Source organism: Podarcis erhardii, assembly GCF_964252035.2.
Source record: "Podarcis erhardii genome assembly, chromosome: 8".
Taxonomy (NCBI): Eukaryota; Metazoa; Chordata; class Lepidosauria; order Squamata; family Lacertidae; genus Podarcis; species Podarcis erhardii.
This window is the reverse complement of record NC_138499.1, coordinates 35,321,919-35,343,106: the sequence shown is the minus strand read 5'-3', so window position 1 is coordinate 35,343,106 and position 21,188 is coordinate 35,321,919. Positions and strand designations below refer to the sequence as shown.

At 37.8% G+C, this 21,188-nt stretch overlaps 2 protein-coding genes across 27 annotated transcripts in view; both read left to right on the top strand.

Annotated features, from left to right (window-relative positions):
- Positions 1-2,300, top strand: part of LOC309348747 (serine/threonine-protein kinase Sgk3) — a 49,246-nt gene extending 46,946 nt beyond the window's left edge. For all 8 annotated transcript variants that reach the window (XM_081874454.1, XM_081874455.1, XM_081874457.1 and 5 more), the window contains 2 exons: positions 607-696; positions 1,278-2,300. In XM_081874454.1, coding sequence (XP_081730580.1) covers positions 607-696; positions 1,278-1,448 — 261 coding nt within the window. In that variant the 3' untranslated portion in view covers positions 1,449-2,300. The remainder of the gene's footprint in view (positions 1-606; positions 697-1,277) is intronic.
- A 190-nt stretch (positions 2,301-2,490) lies between these two features.
- On the top strand, positions 2,491-21,170 carry MCMDC2 (minichromosome maintenance domain containing 2). Of its 19 annotated transcripts, none has more exons than XM_081874263.1 (16): positions 2,491-3,093; positions 7,135-7,272; positions 7,554-7,705; positions 7,787-7,917; positions 8,008-8,067; positions 8,554-8,749; positions 9,694-9,816; positions 11,420-11,527; positions 13,726-13,854; positions 15,674-15,908; positions 16,204-16,409; positions 17,251-17,417; positions 17,783-17,962; positions 18,633-18,775; positions 19,927-20,036; positions 20,939-21,170. In XM_081874263.1, exons 3-16 carry the CDS (start codon positions 7,606-7,608, stop codon positions 21,103-21,105), a joined length of 2,055 nt encoding a protein of 684 aa, XP_081730389.1. In that variant the 5' UTR covers positions 2,491-3,093; positions 7,135-7,272; positions 7,554-7,605; the 3' UTR covers positions 21,106-21,170. The 19 variants fall into 19 exon arrangements, with proteins under 19 accessions (XP_081730389.1, XP_081730385.1, XP_081730378.1 ...); XM_081874259.1 differs by having other exon boundaries at positions 7,135-7,320; XM_081874261.1 differs by lacking the exon at positions 2,491-3,093 and adding an exon at positions 4,634-5,102 and having other exon boundaries at positions 7,135-7,320.
- The last annotated feature ends 18 nt before the right edge of the window (positions 21,171-21,188 follow it).

The window sequence follows — 21,188 nt, the reverse complement described above, 5'->3', positions numbered from 1 at the left end:
GTTTTTCATTTCTAACTTCCAGGTATTCTATTATATTCAAAATATTTCTTATATTATCTTTCATTTGTTTACCTGGTAGAAACCCTGCTTGGTCTCTATGAATATATTCCTCTAAAGCCTTTTTAAATCTGGTTGCTAAGATGTACGCAAACAGCTTGTAATCATTGTTTAATAGAGAAATAGGTCTATAATTTTTAACTGACTCTTGTTTTGGAATTAGTGTTATATATGCTTCTTTCCATGTCTCTGGAACCTTCCCTATTTTTAGAATTTCACTCATCAGATCATTTAGAGGGTTCACAAACTGTTCACTCAGTTTCTTGTAATACTTAGCTGATAGCCCATCCAGTCCAGGCGATTTATCAACTTTTGCTTGACCTACTGCATTTAAGACTTCTTGCCCTGTTATTTCTTCATTTAATACTGCTAACTTACCTGTTTTTATTTTTGGTAAATTACTCTTTTAGAGATATTCCTCTATCTTTGGTATCTTTTCTGTTCCCTTTTTATAAAAATCAGCAAAGTACTTGACAAAGGCAAAAGACTGCTTTCTGATCAGTATAAGACAAGTGTATATGTATCATGCAATTGTACGTTGTATTTCAGCTTGAAATTCAGAGGCATCCCTTCTTTGAATCTCTCAGCTGGACTGACCTCGAACAAAAAAAGATCCCACCGCCATTTAATCCTAATGTGGTAGGTACAATAGTTCATACTTCAGTAAACTGGAATATAAGAACTCATTCAAGAAGTAATTACGGTTAGCTATAAAAAACAGCAGCAATAATTGTAATCAAATTCAAATGCTTAGTTGGAAGGAAGGCATGAAAAAAATCTATCATGGTATCAAATAACTTTAAAAAGGGAAATATGCAAAAAGGACATTTTTTAAAAAAAGTTTCAAGCAGAGCTTTAAAGTAATCATAATGATGAGATATACTAACACTAGCAAAGCAATCCTATCAGGGTGTAAAGATCTGTGGTGGAGCTACTGCTATTTCCTAAGCCCTGCCCGCTTGTCCTGGCCAGGGCAGAAGGTATGGACAACTATTTTTATTTTTGGTTCCCTCCATTACTTCCACCCATAGAGAGGGAGGTCCACAATATACTATGGATTCTGGGACACTCTCCCTGGTAAGATTGCACCATTGATTATTTTGCTGATAAATTGTTTGTTGATAAATTAATAGACCTTCCCAGTTTGAACTGAAATATGACACACAAGAGGTAGAAACCATACCTTTTTCTTACAACAATTTGTATGTTTTATTTCCTAGTCTGGTCCAGATGACATCAGAAACTTTGACACAGCATTTACAGAAGAAATGGTACCCTGTTCAGTTTGCATTTCTTCTGACTGTAATATTGTAAATGCCAGTGTGCTGGAAGCAGACGATGCATTCATTGGATTTTCTTATGCACCACCTTCTGAGGACTCATTTCACTAAGATTTCTGGATGCTGAGAAATACTTGCAAGTCATCTTTAGATGGACTGGAACATTTTGATTGTGAACGGATTCAAAAATATGTGAAACTAGTGCCTCGTTTGAAATGTTGAACAAACTTTTTCTGCTGTAATATGAGGAACCTGGGCATTTTGGATTATTCCTTACGACTGTTACACCTGCTGTACAAAAATACTTTTTGAACCAATACTTTAGTTAGCTGTAAGAAAAGACATTTCTGTAAGAAAGGACACTGACTGTTCCCCCCCCCCCCAAGTTTACATTGATAGCTCCAAATTGTCTGTCTTTCAAAGCAGCACACTTTCTCATTTAAAGGCCTTTGTAAGCTCTCTAGTGACTTTGTGCTTGAAATGTTACTATGCAAATATTTTTGTATAGCACTGTTTTTTAAAGAAGATAAGCATACTCTGCACAATTTGCTTGTTCTTTAAGCCAAGGTGATTTATTAGTATCACTTCTTCTTAACTCCAAGCAAGAATCTGTACAATATTGCCCATCTTAAGGCCAAACTGTTCCACCTTTAGTTATACTGGGCCCTGAGTTGCAACCATTACCACTTTACTCAAGTAATTTGATACATTCCATTAGTAAAACCTAGAAATGTGCTCTAAAGGTGGAACAAATTAGCCTTAAGTATTTTTTTTATTTTATAACAATGCTTCTCATAATGACTATAACCTTTTTCCTCTTCTTGTAGAAGATAAATGGCTTTTTCCAAAGAAATATATAAGGAAAAAAATGACTGCATTTGTAGAAGGGAAATTTTGTTCTTGTGTTTAGAAAACTAATATATTTCAATTTGATTGTATTAAAATTCACTTTCATGAGATCTATACTTTGATTAGTTCATGCTTGGATTAAAAAAAAGCTAACACAGTCCATTTTTAAAAAGACTGACTGGCCACAATAGACACATTTTTTTACTTGCCCAACTTTCCTAAATCCAGTGTGGAACTTTGTTATTGTGGCTGGGGAAAACAGAAACCTCAAAGGAATTAATTAAATATGAAATTTGCAACTTGAAGAAAATAGTCCACATGTCTTGTTTCCACTGTGGCCATGATTTGGATTTTTATACTAAAGTCTTGAATCATGAAAAGAAAATAGAGTGGGAGGGAGCAACAAACCCAAACAAAACAGAACAAAATCTGGGCACTAAGAGATCTTGCAGTATCAAGCCAATGCAAACAGACTGCAACTGAGTACCCTTGGTCAGATTATAATGGCACAATCAGGTTGCCAGGGCCCATGCCAGCAAGGGGGGCCAGACTCTGAGCTTTGCTTTAAAAGTAAAGTAAATATCTAACCTTTCTAGAAGGAAAGTTCATATTGAGAGACTAAGCTTAGGAAGATACCTAGCACAAACTAGGAACAAAAGAGGAAAAGGTAAAAACCAACAGAATTAAACTACACTTAGCAGAAGCTCCAGACAAACAAACACAACCGGTGTCCAGCTAAAAGACCCCCTTTTGTACTAGATTGGTGCATCTTTTACTGGGATCCCAACTCTAGCTGCAAAAGGAAATTACAATCTGGCCCCCAGCAACTGAAAGAAATGCTTCTCTTACCTCAATCTAATCCAAGAGAGGATACCCTCATGGCAACACTCCCATTGGCTATCGCTAGGTAGCAAGCACCCACGAAATTATCTGGCACTTACTTCAGAATAATCACGTTTAGATGTAGGCCTCTTAGTTTGGTCACTCCTTTTTATACAAGTACTTTAATACAGAGGTCTAATTAATCCAGAATAAATATATCCTCGTCTATTTATATATCTTTCATTCACAAACATATGCCAACAAAGGGGAGGGAGGCAGATATTTCCTTTTTTTCATGCTTTGAAAATGTGTAAATGCTTTGAAAATGAAAGAAAATACAGTTTTGTTTATTAACAATTGGATACTATCACTATACATATACATGCATACATATACACACACTGCTACCAACTCCTTAGGTCAGGGTTTCTCAAAGAGTGTGGCAGGAGAGGAGGGCATGTGTAGCGGGAAGATTCAAGGACATTCAAAGAAATAAAGTAGTCATGTTCTGTGTTATAAATCAAGCACTGCTGTTTTGTTTTCCAATGTGTGTGGCATGAGCAAATTTGTACAGTGGTGCCTCGCAAGACGAAATTAATCCGTTCCGCGTGTCTCTTCGTCTTGCGGTTTTTTCGTCTTGCGAAGCACGGCTATTAGCGGCTTAGCGGCTATTAACGGCTTAGCAGCTTAGCGGCTTTAAGAAAAAGGAAAAAAACTCGCAAGAACTCGCAAGACGTTTTCGTCTTGCGAAGCAAGCCCATAGGGAAATTCGTCTTGCGAAGCACCTCAAAAAACGGAAAACTCTTTCGTCTTGCGAGTTTTTCGTCTTGCGAGGCATTCGTCTTGCGGGGCACCACTGTATTCTGAAAGTATGGCCCAGAGAAAAAAGTTTGAGAACCACTGTCTTACTTAAACGTGTTTCAGCAGAGCTTTCATCAGTGGCCTAGTGTGTTATTTAAAACTCAACAGTTCCGCAAAATCAAAATGCGCATTTCAGCCTCAGCACTTCTGAAAGGAAAATCAACCACATTTCAATAACAAAAAATCAGAGTCACTGACAAGCTTTAGCTTCTAATATATAACCACTGAAATAAGATTGGCACTGCACTTCAGTGCTTCATTATGTACAGGATTGAAGTGGAGTGTTTTGTAAGTAATATTAGAAATCAAACCCTATCACTGAGTATGAGTTTATTCTTTTTGAAATATTATTGCTTTAGAAGTGTTAACCTGGGATTTTTATTTCTGCAAAATTGTTTCATTTTTATAAATACCCTAGACCACTGATGAAGACCGCTGAAATGCACTTGGTTGATATTGCTACAATTTTTTCAAAGATTACTTAAACTAACAAGCCTAAATCAAAATAGGTTCCCTCTGAAGTAGGATCCAGAGAGTTCAGTAGGACTTGCTCCCTTGTAAGATTTGCTTAGGATTGCAGTTTTGGTGAGATAGTAAGTAATTGAGGGGAAATGTACGTCCCTTGAATTAAAGTAATCTGAGGTAAATTTTGTGCCTGTGATGCTTTTTATTCTATCAGAGTTGAGAATATCTCTGCTGACAGCAGAGTTGTGGAACAGAAACTTGAAAATGTAAGATTTGGCAGTAGGATTGCCAAGCAACAGACAGCGTCCACCTGAAGTGGATGTTGACCATTGTTTCTTTCTGAGGAGTATTCATATGGAGGGAAGTTTGAAGTCTGGCTCCTTCTCTGTGCCTGGATCAGCTCCCCTTCAGAGAGACGCAAGGAACAGAAAGAGGGATGGAGGTTCGGTGGTTTTATTTCTCTGAGTGAAAGGCTAATGAGGAAGCAATGGCAGTACTAGAAAGAATATGAGGGAGGACAAGTCTGAGGGGAAAAGTTCTGTAATAGGCATAAATTGTTGATGAAAATACAGAAAGCTTGTTCATTTGCTCAGGGCCTGCTATTGCCAGCATTGCTCTTAGGGGAGGTAGGGAGAAAAGTAGGTTTTTTGGGGTGGGGTGGCTAGACACTTTCCCACTTTTGTCCTTTGGAGTGCCATCTCTATGACAGGGGCTCTAGAATCCCACTTAATCGGTTTACTGTCATCTTTCAGTCACACATAACTACGGGTGGGTACAGATAACTCTTTTGCCACAAATCTGCACATGATGTGCGATAGGATCTTGACCACTTTTCAATAATAATAATAATAATAATAATAATAATAATAATAATAATAAATTTCTAGCCCACCCATCTGGCTGGGTTTCCCCAGCCACTCTGGGCGGCTTCCAACAGAAGGTTAAAAATACATTAAAACATCAGTCATTAAAAACTTCCCTAAACATTAAATTAAATACATAGAGCAACTTATATCCTCCTGCTTGTAGGCTGAAAATCAGCTTGTGGGGGAGAACCCATAAGGTTAAACAGCTCCTCCTTTTGCTGTTGTGCTAGTCTTCAACTTAAACATACAGCCACCTCCAAGGATGCTTTTGATTTGAAGAAAAACAAGACAGGGAAATTGTACAACTGCATGCAATGGCTTGTGTGAGGCTAAGTTCAAGTGTGTTGTTGGATTCTTTTCACACAAACAACTTAGTTGGATTTTTTAAATGCACCATTGCAAGAGAACTGTAACACATTGGTTTTGGCATGCCTGGAGAAGAGACAGAGCTACTGTACATTAATAATAGCAGTAAAGGGTGACAATGTAGTGAGGTGGGCCATTGCGACATCAGTGCAGAAATGGAAGGGTTTTGAGGAAGAAACCAAAATTGTTGAGCTTTTTGGGGGGTTTTTTACGTTAGAATATGTGTTTGCTCCACTATTACTCTTTGTTTTTCATATTGAAATCCCTATCATATTATATCCATGATGGAAAATGACACTTAAGAGCTTAAATTTAAATCACCATTTAAATTATTTCACCCTATCTGAATGTGAGGCACATATACATAGGTGTGACACTGATATCTTTGGTTCTGTTTCTTGCTGAGCCCCCCTCATTTCAAAATTGTTCAGCAACTGCCCAGTTGGTGGCATAGGGTTATATCCAGAGCTCTCTGGTGGGCAGATTATGCTACTGTTCCAGACAGAACATACAACTGGGACTATTTGAATGGGTATTTTTGACTTTATACCGAGCATAGTTCTTTGAATAGTGTTCCTTGTGCTTCATGACCAAATGGGGATTTGAACTGTGGTCTCCCAGCATCCAGTCTGACACTTTAACCACTACAGTACACTGACTTTGGGTGGCCAAATTAAATGCAACTCTATTCATACTGAATGTCTTTTAAAAAATGAATTGTGTGTGTGAGAGTGTCTCCGATTGGGACACTTGTGGGGAGTAAGTGTATTTTATCCCCCATTGCAGTCTTAATCTGGATTCCCATCCCCCCCATGACTGTTTTCATTGGTGAGAGGGAAGCTCCCACTGGATGGAACAGGAGTTTCCTAACCCCCAGTACAAATAAGTGTAGATGTAGTGCTCACTGTTGGGACTGCAGAGAAATCAGAGTACTGGAAAAGCTAAAAGCCATGTAGAATATTTCTAACGTGCAGTTTTTACAGTTAAGATCATCAGATGCCCAACCCAAACTCCTTATGCATTATCTAATTTCCTCTTAATTACATAGAAGTCCAACTGAAATATGTTAGGATTTAAATTCTTGACAAAACTGATACAGCAAGATGTTTCCTTTTATAAGATTTATACTGCAATAATTTATTATAAATTATTTAAGACCAGAACATAGTGAATATATTTTGCTTGTCCTTTAAAAAAATCACAAGTAATAAAGATTCTACCCATATTGCTAAGTACACATCCACAAGACTAATGCTTTGGCTTGTAATCTAAAGCATATTCCAGTACTCGGATCTTTCTCCAGTATCTGAATAAATTAAGCAAGGCTTTGCATTATATCAAGGATCGCCAAACTTTTTGGACCAGTGGGTGCATTTTGAATGTTAAGTGCTATGAGCATCAATCACAAAATGACTGCCATGGGAGCATAGCATAGTGCAACAATAGCTGTTATGGCGAGCATTACATAACAAAGAAATTAAAGAGAGTCGTTATGATAAAGCTTTTCCCATAATTGTATTTCTCTAATAGAAAATGATTAACCTGTTGTATTTCTGCTTGTCTTACAGCCGTTAAAAGGCACAAGAACCCTCTTTTCCCCTAATGCCAACCCCAACCAAAGCCTAGGCTGCCATCTTGTTCCCACTTACCTGGGAGTAAGCTCCATTAAACACAAGGAGACGTATCTCTGTGTGGACATATACATTGTGAGGACAGTATACACTGCACTCATTTTGAAGTAAACACTTGGAAGGGTACCTGCACAATTTGCTTCATAAGTTTCTTTAAAAGAAAGAAAGAAGAAAGCTCAGAGTTGGGGTGGGGGCCTGCCCAGGGATACCAATCAAGGCCTATGCAGGTACCATGGCATCAACCTCTGTATCAGATAATTCATTTTCTGTAAGTGCTAATGGTAACTCGTCACTGCAAAATTCTTACTGCATGTTCCATTTTCTTGACCTTACTGACATCAAATTCTTCCCTGTAGTGTGTACCTGTGATCTAAGGGTTTAGTACTGAAACAAAACCATTCAGAGAAAATGAAGCCAGATCTTCTCAGAATGAAGGAAGTTGCATTGATTTATCTTGACAGGAGTGGTGGCCTTCAGAAATTTGTGAATGCCTGCAAATTATACAATGGTAGTATTTAGCAATTTTTCAAATTATAGTTTAAATCAGTATATGGGCAATGTTGATGGTTTTTACTTTCTACTCTTACAGATTCAAAGCAAAGTTATGCCATTTTCCGGTTTCCTATATTGATAAATCCATCTGATATTATTGAGTTGGATGCTACCCTTGGAAATTACATTTTGCATAAACCTGTGAAGGCCACTCAGATTTTTCAGTCTGTAAGGAATCTCATATATTTTGGTGAAATTTGTTAATCACTCTTTTAAACTGCAGTTGCCTTATGAAATGAATTGGGTTTTGAATTATAGGTGTGTTTTACAGCAGTTAAAACACTGTCACTAATTCAGCAGCTACAGACTGAAGCTCAGGTAGGTTTGAACTCTGCTTTTCGTATTTCACTTTTTAAAGAAATTAGTTGTATTTATAAAACAATATAGCTTCACTGACCTTTTAGTTTGTTGCAATATTTCTTCTGAAATGCGTTCAAGGCATATCTTAATTATAGTAAGCTTCCTTGGAAGTAAGCCCTGTTGACTTCTGAGTTGGCATGCATAGGATTCCATTGTACAGTGGTACCTCTGGTTAAGTACTTAATTCGTTCCAGAGGTCTGTTCTTAACCTGAAACTCTTCTTAACCGGAAGCACCACTTTAGCTAATGGGGCCTCCTGCTGCCACCGCGCCGCCAGAGCATGGTTTCTGTTCTCATCCTGAAGCAAAGTTCTTAACCTGAAGCACTATTTCTGGGTTAGCGGAGTCTGTAACCTGAAGCATATGTAACCTGAGGTACCACTGTAGTATCTGTTATTTATAACTGGCATCATCATCATGGTATTTCTGTGTCTCTTTTTTTCAGATGAGCATAGTGCTGAAACTAACACATTTACCTTCCCTGCCCAGTTATATTTTCAGTCTTTGCAAATTTCCATTTGATTATACTTCTCAGAGATTTTATATGGCAGAGGGAATAGTTGTTGCAATGTCCACTGTAACAAAATACACACAAGAAGCAAGATTTGTTTGTTGTGATGAAAACTGTCCATTTTCTGAAGGTACAACAACCTGGAATCTTGAATTCTATTATAACTTACTGACTTACACAAGTAAATCCAGCTTTTAAAAAATATATAAGCTTTTATAAGACATTGTATATAAAATCTAATACACTGCACGTTGCTGACATATTTGTGAGAGCTTTATAGACCTGTGATTTCTCATACTGGATACACATGAACATCGTTTCACAAACTGATTTTCCTACTATCAAGCAGATCATTGGCTGTAGAAGGGACTAGGAGGAGAACGCAGAGAAGATAATTGATCTCTGTGTTCATAACTTTTATGCCTGTTTGTTGTGTTTAGATGCATCTGTGTGCCCCGCACTACACTGGCTACATCATTTGCTATTGACCATACCACTCAGCAGTAGTGTTCAGTGGATTGTTCTCCATCATATATTCCAAAAATTAAAAGATTATACTCTACTTCTGTTGTCTATCATGCAAATATTTCTGTTTGCTGGTGGACAACGGGTGGGATTCAGACATCTCCTTCTCCATGGACAGAACGTTCCATCCTCTCCTCTCCCTGCATACTGTTCTGGGAGTTCTTCTGACCCTCTACACTGGATTTGGTGGAGATGTGGGGGAGGGGAGGGGAGGCTCGAGGGGAGGCTCAGCAGGAGCCATTACAATGATTTCTGCTAGCATGGCAGGTCTTAACTGAATCTGACTATCATACCTTATAGTCAACTGGGGACTCTGTATTAAGATGGCAAAGCAGTGTGCCATTCAAACAACTCTAAAAGGGGATGCCAACTTTTTTGGCATTTGCCCCAAATGAATGAACGGGATGTCAATATTATTTTCAAGTAGGTATATTATCAGAGATCATTTGGTGAAGATTAATTAAATTAAATTGGAAACCATTATAAACCAATATATAGCACTTTGTGAATGTTTAGAACTTTAAATGGTCTTTTATACACTTCCCCTAGGATTTCAGTATATAAGAGTACATACTCCTGGAGCGACAGAATCTGCAACAGTGAGAAACAATCTTGTGTGCACTTTGTGTACTTCACCACTGCGGGAAGATATGAAATACAGAGTACTTGGTGGTAAACATTATATAGTAGTTATTAGCCCTAAATTATACCATTTCAAGAGCTATATTTTTATGGTGAGGTGTATTGGGCAACAAGAGAAGGAAAAAGCATGGAGGAGGGAGTTCAAAGTCATCCCTACATTGAGTGAAGCTTATAATGTATGCCCCATGGTTGCATTGGGACTCTGATAGACTCCCCACTTCCTAAGTCTGAATGTGTCTGAAATACAGATTTAACCCAGTGTCTTAGCATTTTATAGTGTGTGGAAGAAAATCTAATTAGTAGGCTTATTTTTGAATTCACAAAGTTTCCTGAGGTTTCAGTGTCCCAGTAATACATGTTTCCATACGATAATTTCTTTCATCAGACTTTCACGAGCTTACAATTTAAAGACAAAATGCTAAAAGGGAAGGGGAAAAGATGGCTACCCCCATATGTCTGTGGGGACTGTCCTTTTAAACTCTGTACAATTCAGGAAGGGACTACATACGTTAAGAAATACCATCATATAAACAATTTTTAAAATGTCAGTTGTGTCAACACAAAGGAGGTATTAGCTAGTTTAAGCAACTATAATGGGTCCGAGAAGAAAGGTGCCTTTGTACTACCTTGTACTTTTTGTTTGTAAAACTGGGTTTTTTTAAAGGATTTTCGTAAAGAAATTGCCCCATGAACTGGACAAAATTGTCCGTTTTGTTAACATGAAACCAGCACAAGACAAAAGTACCGTATTGGTCCAAATAGAAGCCACACCCACAAATAAGCCGCACCTTTAAAATTCAAGGCTTAATTGTGGGTGCGGCCCGCCTCCCAGCACTACTACCCTGAACAGGGGATGATGGGTAGCCAGCGCTCGGCACTCCATTCCCCAAGCTGGCGCCGGCGCCCGGTTTTGAGCGCACTGCATGCCCACCTCCTGGCACTACCACCTCCTGGCACTACCTTCCCAAGCCAATGCCAGGGGAGGTTTGGGAGTTGCGGGTGGGCTGCACACCGTTGCCCGCACTGCTTTGGGGGGGGCCCTGTAAGTTCATGAATATAAGCCAAACTTTAATGGCCCGAATTTGGAAAAAGATGCTGGTTGTATTTGGAACCATACGGTAGCTTGATCCATCCATCCCAAGCCTGAATGCAGGTTTGGTATTTGTCTTGCTCAAGACAAACCATGAGCTGTAGCAAGGTTTGTTGTATGGCTTGCTGCTTGTGTTTTGTCTTGAGTAAACAAAACATGAGCCTGGGTTTGGATGACACACTAAGCCATCTCATGACATAGCTCTCAACAGCACCACAGCACACGCAGAGAAGGAGCAAAACAGCTGCAGTCTCCTCTCTGGGACCCCACACGTGCTAGTGTTTGCGCTAAGTCATGGTTTGGTTTAACATTTTATGTGATTCAGATCACTTTATAACTTCACTTTTTTGACCGTTTTGTCAATAGAAGGTTATAAAGCTTAGGAAGAGTAGTACTAAAGTATTTGAGTGGATATAGTTCTGACTGTTGGGATGATTTAGAATGCTTTTTCTTTAATAATACTAATCCCAGTTGGGCAATTGGCTTGAGATGGACTTCTGATTAATTTTTTAAAATGTAATCTTATGTTTTTCTTTTTTAAAGATAAGCAGGTTATTGAAATAGTTGATGCTAAAGCAATTAGTGCTTTTCAAGGATTTTCCAGCAGTAAAACCCCTTTCAGATTTCAATCTTTCACAGTTTTTCTAAGAGGTAAGTTTTGTGTTTAATGTAATTTTTTATTATTAGGCTGATAAGTGTGGAAGCATTCTGTTAGTCTAGCATGTGTTATACAAAATAGCATTTGGATGGAATAAATCTTTCACTTTCTGAATATATATGCCTATCAATCAAATGTGAATGTATATGTAGAGAAGCTCATATATTAGGAAAGGGGAGTATGTGAAAATAAAATGTAGAGGCTCTTTTTAAAAAATAAACACAATCTTATCTTGTCCTTGGAATTTGACTTCCTCCTTTCAGTTCATATGATAAAGCTTTTCTGTAAGTAACTAGGTTTTGTAACATCCTTCCTTAATCTAGCTACTTCCCTTATTCTCTTGAGATCTCTGCCATTTCTGGTTTAAATAATTCATCTTCACAGATTTTAAAATAGGAGCCTATTTGTGTGCTTCGGTTTTTGTTGTTTTTAAATGGTTTGTTTCTGTCCTTTTGAGACATTCTACTGAGATTTTTCTCCTGCACACATCTATTTGAAATAACTTGAACAACATCTGCTTTATATGAAATGCCCTGAAAGTGTGGTTTTTCTTCCTTTAAAAGTTTGCCTGAAGTCTTTTTTAAAAGCCTTCTGAACACAGTTGACTGCATGTTGAACCACTAATAACAAAGTTAAAAGTGGGTGAACCACAAGGCTGAAATAGGTCAATTATGGAAAAAGTAGCAAAGGGACAGTACTGGCAATATATAAAACACTACTCCAAAACACCACAAGTCCCCTTACCACAATCAAAGCTGAATGGGAACATGACATAGGATATGAAATAAACCCAACCCAATGGTCGAAGCTGTGGACTAAACCACCTTTTAAGTCCCTCTCAGGCAAGAGAAGGGAACTCATCCTGAAACTTATCTACAGGTGGTACCTAATACCACATAAGCTGGTGATGATACACCCAGGAATTTCACCTAAGTGCTGGAGAGGATCCACTGCCACTGCCACACACCTCCACATGTAGTAGGGATAACAGTCTTACAAGAAATTTGCAAATTAACAGAACTGGTAATAGAAGCAACTCCAAAATTTGTCCTACTAAATTTCTTCCAAGACAATAATGCACATTCACATGACAAAAAACTTATAAACCACTTACTCTCAGCAGCTAGGAGTCTCATAACCAGACAGTATGGGAAACTGCCCTACGAGAAAAACTTATCAACTGAAATGACCATGGGACAAACAAAGGATGCCTTTACCCAAGTGTGCTCCCCTTCATCACATACACAAAACAAGACAATGACTGATCCCCTGCCCCTGACAACATATGAATCAATATGGCTAATGTAACCTAACAATGCCCCCCCAAAACACTACCAATCAACTGCAACCAACCATACCTTGGGCCCTCTAACCTCTTATTCTGCCAACAATAATAAGACACCTATCCAAGTGACACTGACAAAAAGCTACACTCATATATGCAAAAATGAAAGTTTAATGTGTCCTTCACCTTCCCCCTCTCCTAAATTTCTTTTTCTCTACATTCTCCCCTCTCTCAACCCCACATTGTCTACAACAAAAAAGTATCAAACTGATTGTATTTGATTTGTATGAAGGATGCTACAATTTAAAAACAGACACTGAATGTACTTTTGTTACTTATGGAAAATATTTCAATAAAAACTTAAAAAAGAAAAAAATATTTAAAAAGTAGATGGATTTGGTCACATGAATGCAGCTTTGTGTTCAATCTTATAAATGCAGAAGGAAGATGGTGGGAATGGATCATTCCTAGAGGTAACTCTTATTTCTATCCTCATAAAGGTAATCTAGCCTTTTATAGACCAAACCACATAAAGCAGTGAGCTGGGCAGAGCAATCCTATGTGTGACTTTTTGCAAGTTAGGGAAAACTTTCGTCTTCAGCAAGCCATTTGGTTAACAAATGGCTGTTTTATTTAAGCCAGTTTTCAACTGTCCCTGGTTTTTTAAGTTTTTATTGCTTCCATGTTGTGTTGCTTCCTGCAGCTCCTTTACAGTGCATGCTTACCTGAACTTTAGTTCAATGGCCCTTACTCCCAGGTAAGAGCATATAGCATTGCAGTCTTAGTAACTGTAACATTTAAAATTGTGATTTTTTTTCTTGTTAACTACCTAGCTTTTGTGAATAAAGGCAGGGTATGTCTTAAGCAGATACATACATCCCTACATGTTTATTTGCTAATTTATAGATGAACTATCTAATAAAATGGAAATAGGAAACAGGTATAAAGTTATAGGAATTCCAGTCTGTATGCCAAGCTGTATACAAATCACACTTTGCCTGGAAGCCAACAGTATACATCTCTGTAATCTCACAGGTAAGACAAGGGGATAGTTGAAGTGGGTGTGCATTCAGTTCCTGATTGAACAAGTGGAGATTTTTGTGTTTGTGTGTGTGTCTATGTATAGCAAACTTTTTGGGACTTCACTTTCTGTATGATTGAAATTGCTTCCTCCTCTCTCCCTCTCAAATATGAATAAGCTGTGAAAGCTGGTTTGAATAAATACAGATCACACAATTCACATTGTGTTTTAGAGGGCACTCCGTCTGCTATTTCAGTTGGATAAGAATTAAGTAATTGTAGTCAGAGAGTGCCCTCTACCTATTAATTTGTGATCCAGCGGCATTTAAACGACTTCACATTTGAGACTGAAATTACTTTTAAATGTGTTTATAAAACCTACATTGCCTTTTACTATCAATTATGCACTCTCCTACATTTACACATTGCACTAATAGTACTGGCGTCTTATGCAGATTTTGTTCATTGGGTTTCTTTGTGGGCTTTTCAACTGTAGTTATGTGCTTATTCTGTGGTATCTGAATTTAGTCATACAAGTTAGGGCTTAGCCACATTTCTGCTTCTCTCCCCTGCCCCCACCCCTGGAGTAAACTACTCTTTAGTGCTCAACTGGAGCAAACAGCAATTTGGGTTTTCTCTTGATTAATGTTTGATCTGATTGAGCACTGAAGAACAGGTTTTCCCTGTGAAAGGAGTAAGGCAAGATGAAAACTGCTCAGTTCTGTGCCTCGAAAGCATGGGTCAAGGGAAAAACCACTCTGATCCAGGCTTTCTTGACACAGGATAAGCAAAAATGTGGACAAGCCCTTAGATATGTCTAGGTTAAGTCCATTGTTTTCAGTTGGCTGCTCAGAGTATGACTTGGTTGGATACCAACACATTGTAAAATGCCTTGAGTGTTGTTTGTAGAAAGGCACCACATAAAACTATATACAGTGGAACCTCGGGTTGCGAATGTGATTCGTGCGGGAGGCATGTTCGCAACCCGCAGCACTGCGTCTGCACATGCACGTGACGCGATTTGGTGTTTCTGCGCATAGCGCGATTTAGCACTTCTGCACATGCGCTGAAACCTGGAAATAACCTGTTCCGGTACTTCCGGGTTTCGGCGTGTCTGTAACCCAAGGTACCACTGTAAATGTACAAACAATAGTCAAAACAAAATAAAAAAATTCCTTCCAGTAGCACCTTAAAGACCAACTAAGTTAGTTCTAGGTATGAGCTTTCGTGTGCATGCACACTTCTTCAGATACGTATCTTTAAGGTGCTACTGGAAGGAATTTTTTTATTTTGTTTTGTGTATTTTGTTTTGACTATGGCAGACCAACACGGCTACCTATCTGTAACTGTACAAACAATAGTTTGTACTTAATGTCATTTAGATATCATGAGGGCTAACTCACTGTGAACCAAGTCCATACATATTGAAATTGGGTATGGATATATTCTTTTGGATCTCCCCTGAGGATACAAGGTAGGATTCTCAACTGACAGCCTGAGCAAAGCACTGCAGAATTGGGAGACCACATAATTAGACACCGTAGAGAATGCCCCAAGTAACAGGGGCCGTTGAAGGAATAGCCTACTTTCATTTAACAAAATGAAACTAATTTTAAAGTGTTCACACCTGTAAACCTGAGAAGCAATCCTGTGAACACTTAGCTGGGAACCACGTGAATCTACATGCATAAGATTGAGCTTAAGGTGGGTGTTTTTAAAACTGTTTTTCTAGTTTGGTAATTAGAAATGGAAGATGTGAAACTGAATATATTTGTAAAAATTGTAAGATATGTTGTTCATATAGATTCATTTGGCTTTGGTGTTTTTGTATTAGGCCCTTCCCAGATCAGTGAAAAATTTAAGTATCTGCTTTCTTTGACTTCAAAGTCGTGTTGGAGATTTACAGCTCTTCTGGCCAATAGTTTTGCTTCACAAGTACTTCCACCAGGCATTAACAACACTCTCAAACTAGCTATATTGTTAAGTCTAGTACAGACAAGTGACAGAAATGACTTAACAGATTACCTGGATATTTTGGTATTGACGAATGATTCGCTAATATTAGAGAGGTAACTAAGTGCTCTTTTCTTTAATAAGCAGATTCTTTCCCCTTTATGTGTATACCCTTTATTTAGCTTTGTGCAAAGAACGATGTTGTTACTGCAGTTGTTCCAATTTCTTATTTTGCTTTTAAAGGAAAATATGTGAGGTAAAACAATGCATATGCTTTTTTATTCCAAGGATAGAATTATTCTACTGAACTGCAATGCCATGTAAACTAAAATTAATTTTTAAAACACTTGATTTCTTTTCCAAGTGTATTACACATCCATAACTAAGATATCTACTTTCCCCATCACCTAGAGTTATGAATTACAGCATTAGTCTTGTTCCACGGGGCATACGGCATATTCCATCTGGTGACGTTTTTCCTACTGTGTCCAAAGATAAGCATGGAACTGCAACTGCAAGCATTCAGGCTAATAGTGCTTTGCTGGCCAAAGGGGGAGTATGCTTCATTGGAGAATTATCTTCACATAGGAAGGATAAGCTTGAACAGTTGCAGTCAGGTAAACCAACTGAAAGTTTTGTATAATGCAGTACCTAAAGTCTGGCATACCTTACTTCAGTTATTCAAATGTCCAAATACACTTTGACTTAAAAGCTCCCTTATGCCAGGTTTCTGTCCATCACATTATTTTTTCCACAGTAAGAAATCAGAACTGCAACAGCTTTCTACACCTCAGAAGATATCACATTTTGTATGCGTGTGTAAACCCACTATGTTTAGTCACATGGGCTGGCAAATGACAATTCTTGCAGAAGCACTTTACTTGCCTTGATCAAATGCAACCTGTAGTAGTTTTCATATGAGAAAGAGCAAAACACTGGGATATTGTTTGTCTGCTAGCAGGGCAATGTATTGATAAAGAATAATTCTTTTAATCATTAAAAAATAACTAAGGTGACATTCAACTGTGCCTGTAGCTAGCGGAAAGGACTTCTGCTTGTGCAATGAGAAGGTCCCTTCCACTCCTGGCAGCTTCCACATGTCCACCAAACCTACTGTTGTCATATCTGGAGGTCCCTGGAGCAGATGTGGGGGAGAGCATATGTGGTGGATACAGAGGAAAAGATTGGGTATCACCACTACCTTCCAAGATAGAAATTAGTATATTATTCACCAATTTCTATGTCCTTCAAAATAGGGAGCAGTATATCAACCTGTTCTCTGCTACATTTTGATATGCAGCACTTCCAGTGCATTTCTGTAATTTGAATATATAGCACGTGAGCTATCTTCTTTAAGACAATGGCACTATGTTGTTTTCATTCTTCAAAGACCTATTTATAGTGAAATTTAAAAAAATCATCAGATTTTAAGTAGTCTTTATTGTCTGACTTTACAAGTACTTGAAGGAAGAACAACTACTATATTCATCCCTGGAAAGAAATATGGAGAAGAAACTGATCAGCAGGTTACCTTTCCAATTCAAACCAGTTTTTGGTCATTTATTGATGTGGATGCTTCTTGCAAAAAGCATATCCAAGGAGACAATACTCTAATAGGCCAAATGGTAAGTAATGTTTCTTTGCTAGAATTGCACAATGACATTAATTAAAAATACCTAATAGCTTTTAGAGTGACATTGATATACCAAATTTGCAGCCACTTTCTAGAAAGTGATTTCTCCCAGTCATGCAATCTATTTTCATCAGTGAATTGAGGTAGCTTCTACAATATTAAAACTAGGACTATAGTGCATGCATGCGTTAAATAGACCAGGAGTGCTAAATGAAATGTTCCAAAATGCGTTTCTCAGAAAAACCACTGAATTTTACATTTTTCTAGATACCCTCAGTCCCAAATAATTCACTTGCTGGTTTTGTCTGGAAACCACATGAAGTTCTGTTCTGAAATATAAATATTGCTTTTGTCTAGGATTTAAGCTTTATTTCAGCTAACATTATAGATGCTTTTTGGCTTCTGATACACTGCAATGAATCAGCATTTTCCAATCCAGTTCTTCCTGTTGTGAATCTCCTTTTAAAAAAGGCCATCAATCCAGAAGATGCAGTCTATGCTATCTCCAAACAGTTTGGAACACAAGATTATGAGGAGGTAACTAGACATTATGAACTGAACCAAACAAGAGGGGCGGTTTGATAAGCTGCTGTTCTATCAATCATATTTCAGATTATGTGCATTTGAATAATCAGGATCCCTTTTGTTCCTCTGCTACTTTAACTTCAATTGTACAAGCAACCAACTTACAAAATATATGTTACGTGTCTAGACATATTTGCTAAATGACTCTTCTGCACTTTATCAAATTCAGACAATTTCAATGTCCAATATTCAGAATAGGAATGAGAACTTTTCTTACACTAAATCTACATCTTTAGTAAAGCTGTGAAATCCAACAGACTTCAAAATACAAGTGAAAAGAAGCAAGGAAGGTGTTTGACCCAACTCTTACTTGACTGCAGAACGGTGTACCAACCGTGCTAAATCATGAGTATCTTAACTTCCATGGTGATTGGTGTAAACTGTCTTAAGCACTTAGGAAACAGGTTGTTTGTATTTATGCAACCACTCATATAATCCATGTTATTTGTAATGTGAAAATATGTCAAGAATAATGAATTGACAAATTATTAATATTTTAATGAAAATTGTGTCTTGGAAAATACTTTTTAAAATGATACACATGAAATTTAAAGATCACTGGTAAATCTAGTGATTTTTCCCCAGAATTCATAAACCAAGGAAATAATTTATGTCATTTTAGTTCCTTGCTTTCTCCAAAAATTTGCAAGTGGAACTCTGTTCAGAAGCAGAAAGGCTGATTCACGGTTACTACTTAGCAAGTCGCAGGATCAGAACACATCCTGTTCATGGATCAAATCTCTCAGCAACTGCACTGAATATCTTGTAGGTTTTCATTTACATGTCAAGTATGTGTTCTTCAAAATTTGTATTTAACCTGTGTAATAATTCTGCATAAGCAACTATGACAAACCCAAATCTGATGGCTATAAGCCAAAATATCTCTTTGTCTTCCCAAAGCTGGGAAAGAAAATAGGATCAGTCATTCCACCATCACCATGTTCCTAATACAGTGGTGCCCCGCAAGACGGAAAACCCGCTAGACGAAAGGGTTTTCCGTTTTGGAGGCGCTTCGCTAAACCAATTTCTCTATGGGGTTGCTTCGCAAGACGAAAAAATCTTGCGAGTTCCCGTGGGTTTTTTTCGCTCCCCCCCCTTTCCTAAGCCGCTTATCAGCTGTTCCGCTGATAAGCCGCCTCTCAGCTGATCGCTAAAAGCCGCTAGACCGCTAATAGCGCTAATCCGCTAAGCCGTCAATGGGCTTGCTTCGCAAGACGAAAAAACCGCTAGACGAAGAGAATCGCGGAACGGATTAATTTCGTCTTGCGAGGCACCACTGTACATTTCCCCTTAGCTATGTAAGTTTTAGACATGGGATTGTTCAGTTCCTGTTTCTTAAATTGCAATAGCTTATCTGTAAAAATTACATGTGAACAAATGTGTAACTTCAAGCAGCACTAATCCTAGATTTTTTTTAAAAAAAATCAAGTTTAAGAGCTCAAAAGCCATTTTATATAACTTTCCGTTTTGTTACATTTCTGAATATGATGTATCAGTTTAAACTTGACTCTCATAGCCAGTTTTTCAAGAGAAGTCATAAGCTCCTTCCAAACCTCACAAATAGTAATCTAATAGAGTTGCCCACCTCTCTATTATCACTAATACATAAAGATCTATGTATACATTATACATTAATTAACAATTGGGCGTGCACAGTAGAGGGTATTTGCCTTGCGCACTATAGCTATTTTAACCACTATGGCTCCATCAGCCTAAAACCACACCTCTATTTGTACTAGTAATTGACCTGAATTATATAAAAAATACGCAAGTCCCATTTCTCCCCATACATGTCTGTAGCAGCTACATTTCTGTGTGTGTAAAGATTCATACAACATCTCTGGCAACAGAGACTTTCAGTTATTAAAATTTTGTACAACTGATTTATAATTATTAAATTTATGTTTGTGCTGTAGGATTTCACTGTCTAAAGCACATGCTAAGCTGAGTTTAAGAACAGAAGTACTTGAAGAAGATGTTTTGATTGCTGTATTACTATTTGAATCATCTCTCACTTTAAAATACGGTATAAACCTTTTAACTGAACCTTTCTTAATGAGGGCTATTAAAATAGCCACGTAGAATCCTTAAACGCAGGATGCTTTTATGCTTGGGCTGAAAAGCAGAGCGCCAAACGTCTGGTTACCTCTCAAGGTTCTGCTTGTCCACCCCAGGTCTCATTTCCATGGATGAGATTTCTCTTCCCTTCCTTTTGTGTTGACATTACCATCTATTGAAGAGTCCGCACTGAAGGGCACTGTCAGAAACAAGACACTTGACGTTCCTGCACTTGGTTCCTATAGAGCTCCTCTTTCTTGCACAAAATATATTGCGTCCATCTTGACCTAGATGCCACTGTAATGAGTGAATTCAGAGAAGTGTCCAGTGCATCATCTAGTCTGGTTTTGTGCGATAAATTTCAATTACTGCTATTCAGACTCACAACTCCAGGTACTCCTGTAGGATACTGATCATGTGGACCCATTTCAATTGGATATGCAGCCAGGATATGAGACTAACAGCTTTGGTTGATAAGTTGAACTGGGATTTGAATTGGGTGTGTCTTCATGCACTCATATTAGCTCCCTTGGAAACAGCAACCTTAAAAAGAGCATTTAAAAAATGACAGGCCACCTTTAAAACCAGAAATATATTTATTAGTACAGTGACAGAGAAAGATTGAATGAGGCCAATTCTAAGAACCAACTATATTTTTGCATATAAAAAATATTAACATCTGAAAGTACTTATAGATGGAGAAACATTCTGCCCATACTTACTGTGTTCAGAAACCTGTTACCTACATGGATGGCTATCACTGGATATTTCGATGTGAAATTTTGATTGATGTAAATCACATTTTCAATTATATCATTTTCTATTTAAAATAAATTATACAAATTTATTCCTCTACTTTTATTTTCCCAGGTGCTTCTGTGTTTTGCGTGGCCCCAAATGCTGTGTTTCCATTTGAACTCAATAGTGAAAACTCTCTGAATCAAAGGGATATTTACTTGATGCAGTGCCATCAACAGTTGAAACAATTTGTTGCTACATATGGACCTGCAACAGATGTTCTTATTAGCGAAGATTAGTATATCTGCAAAATGAGGTCTATTTTTAAAAATAAACTTGAATGTGTAAATAGTTATAAGATCAATTCATGTAGTTCTTAATG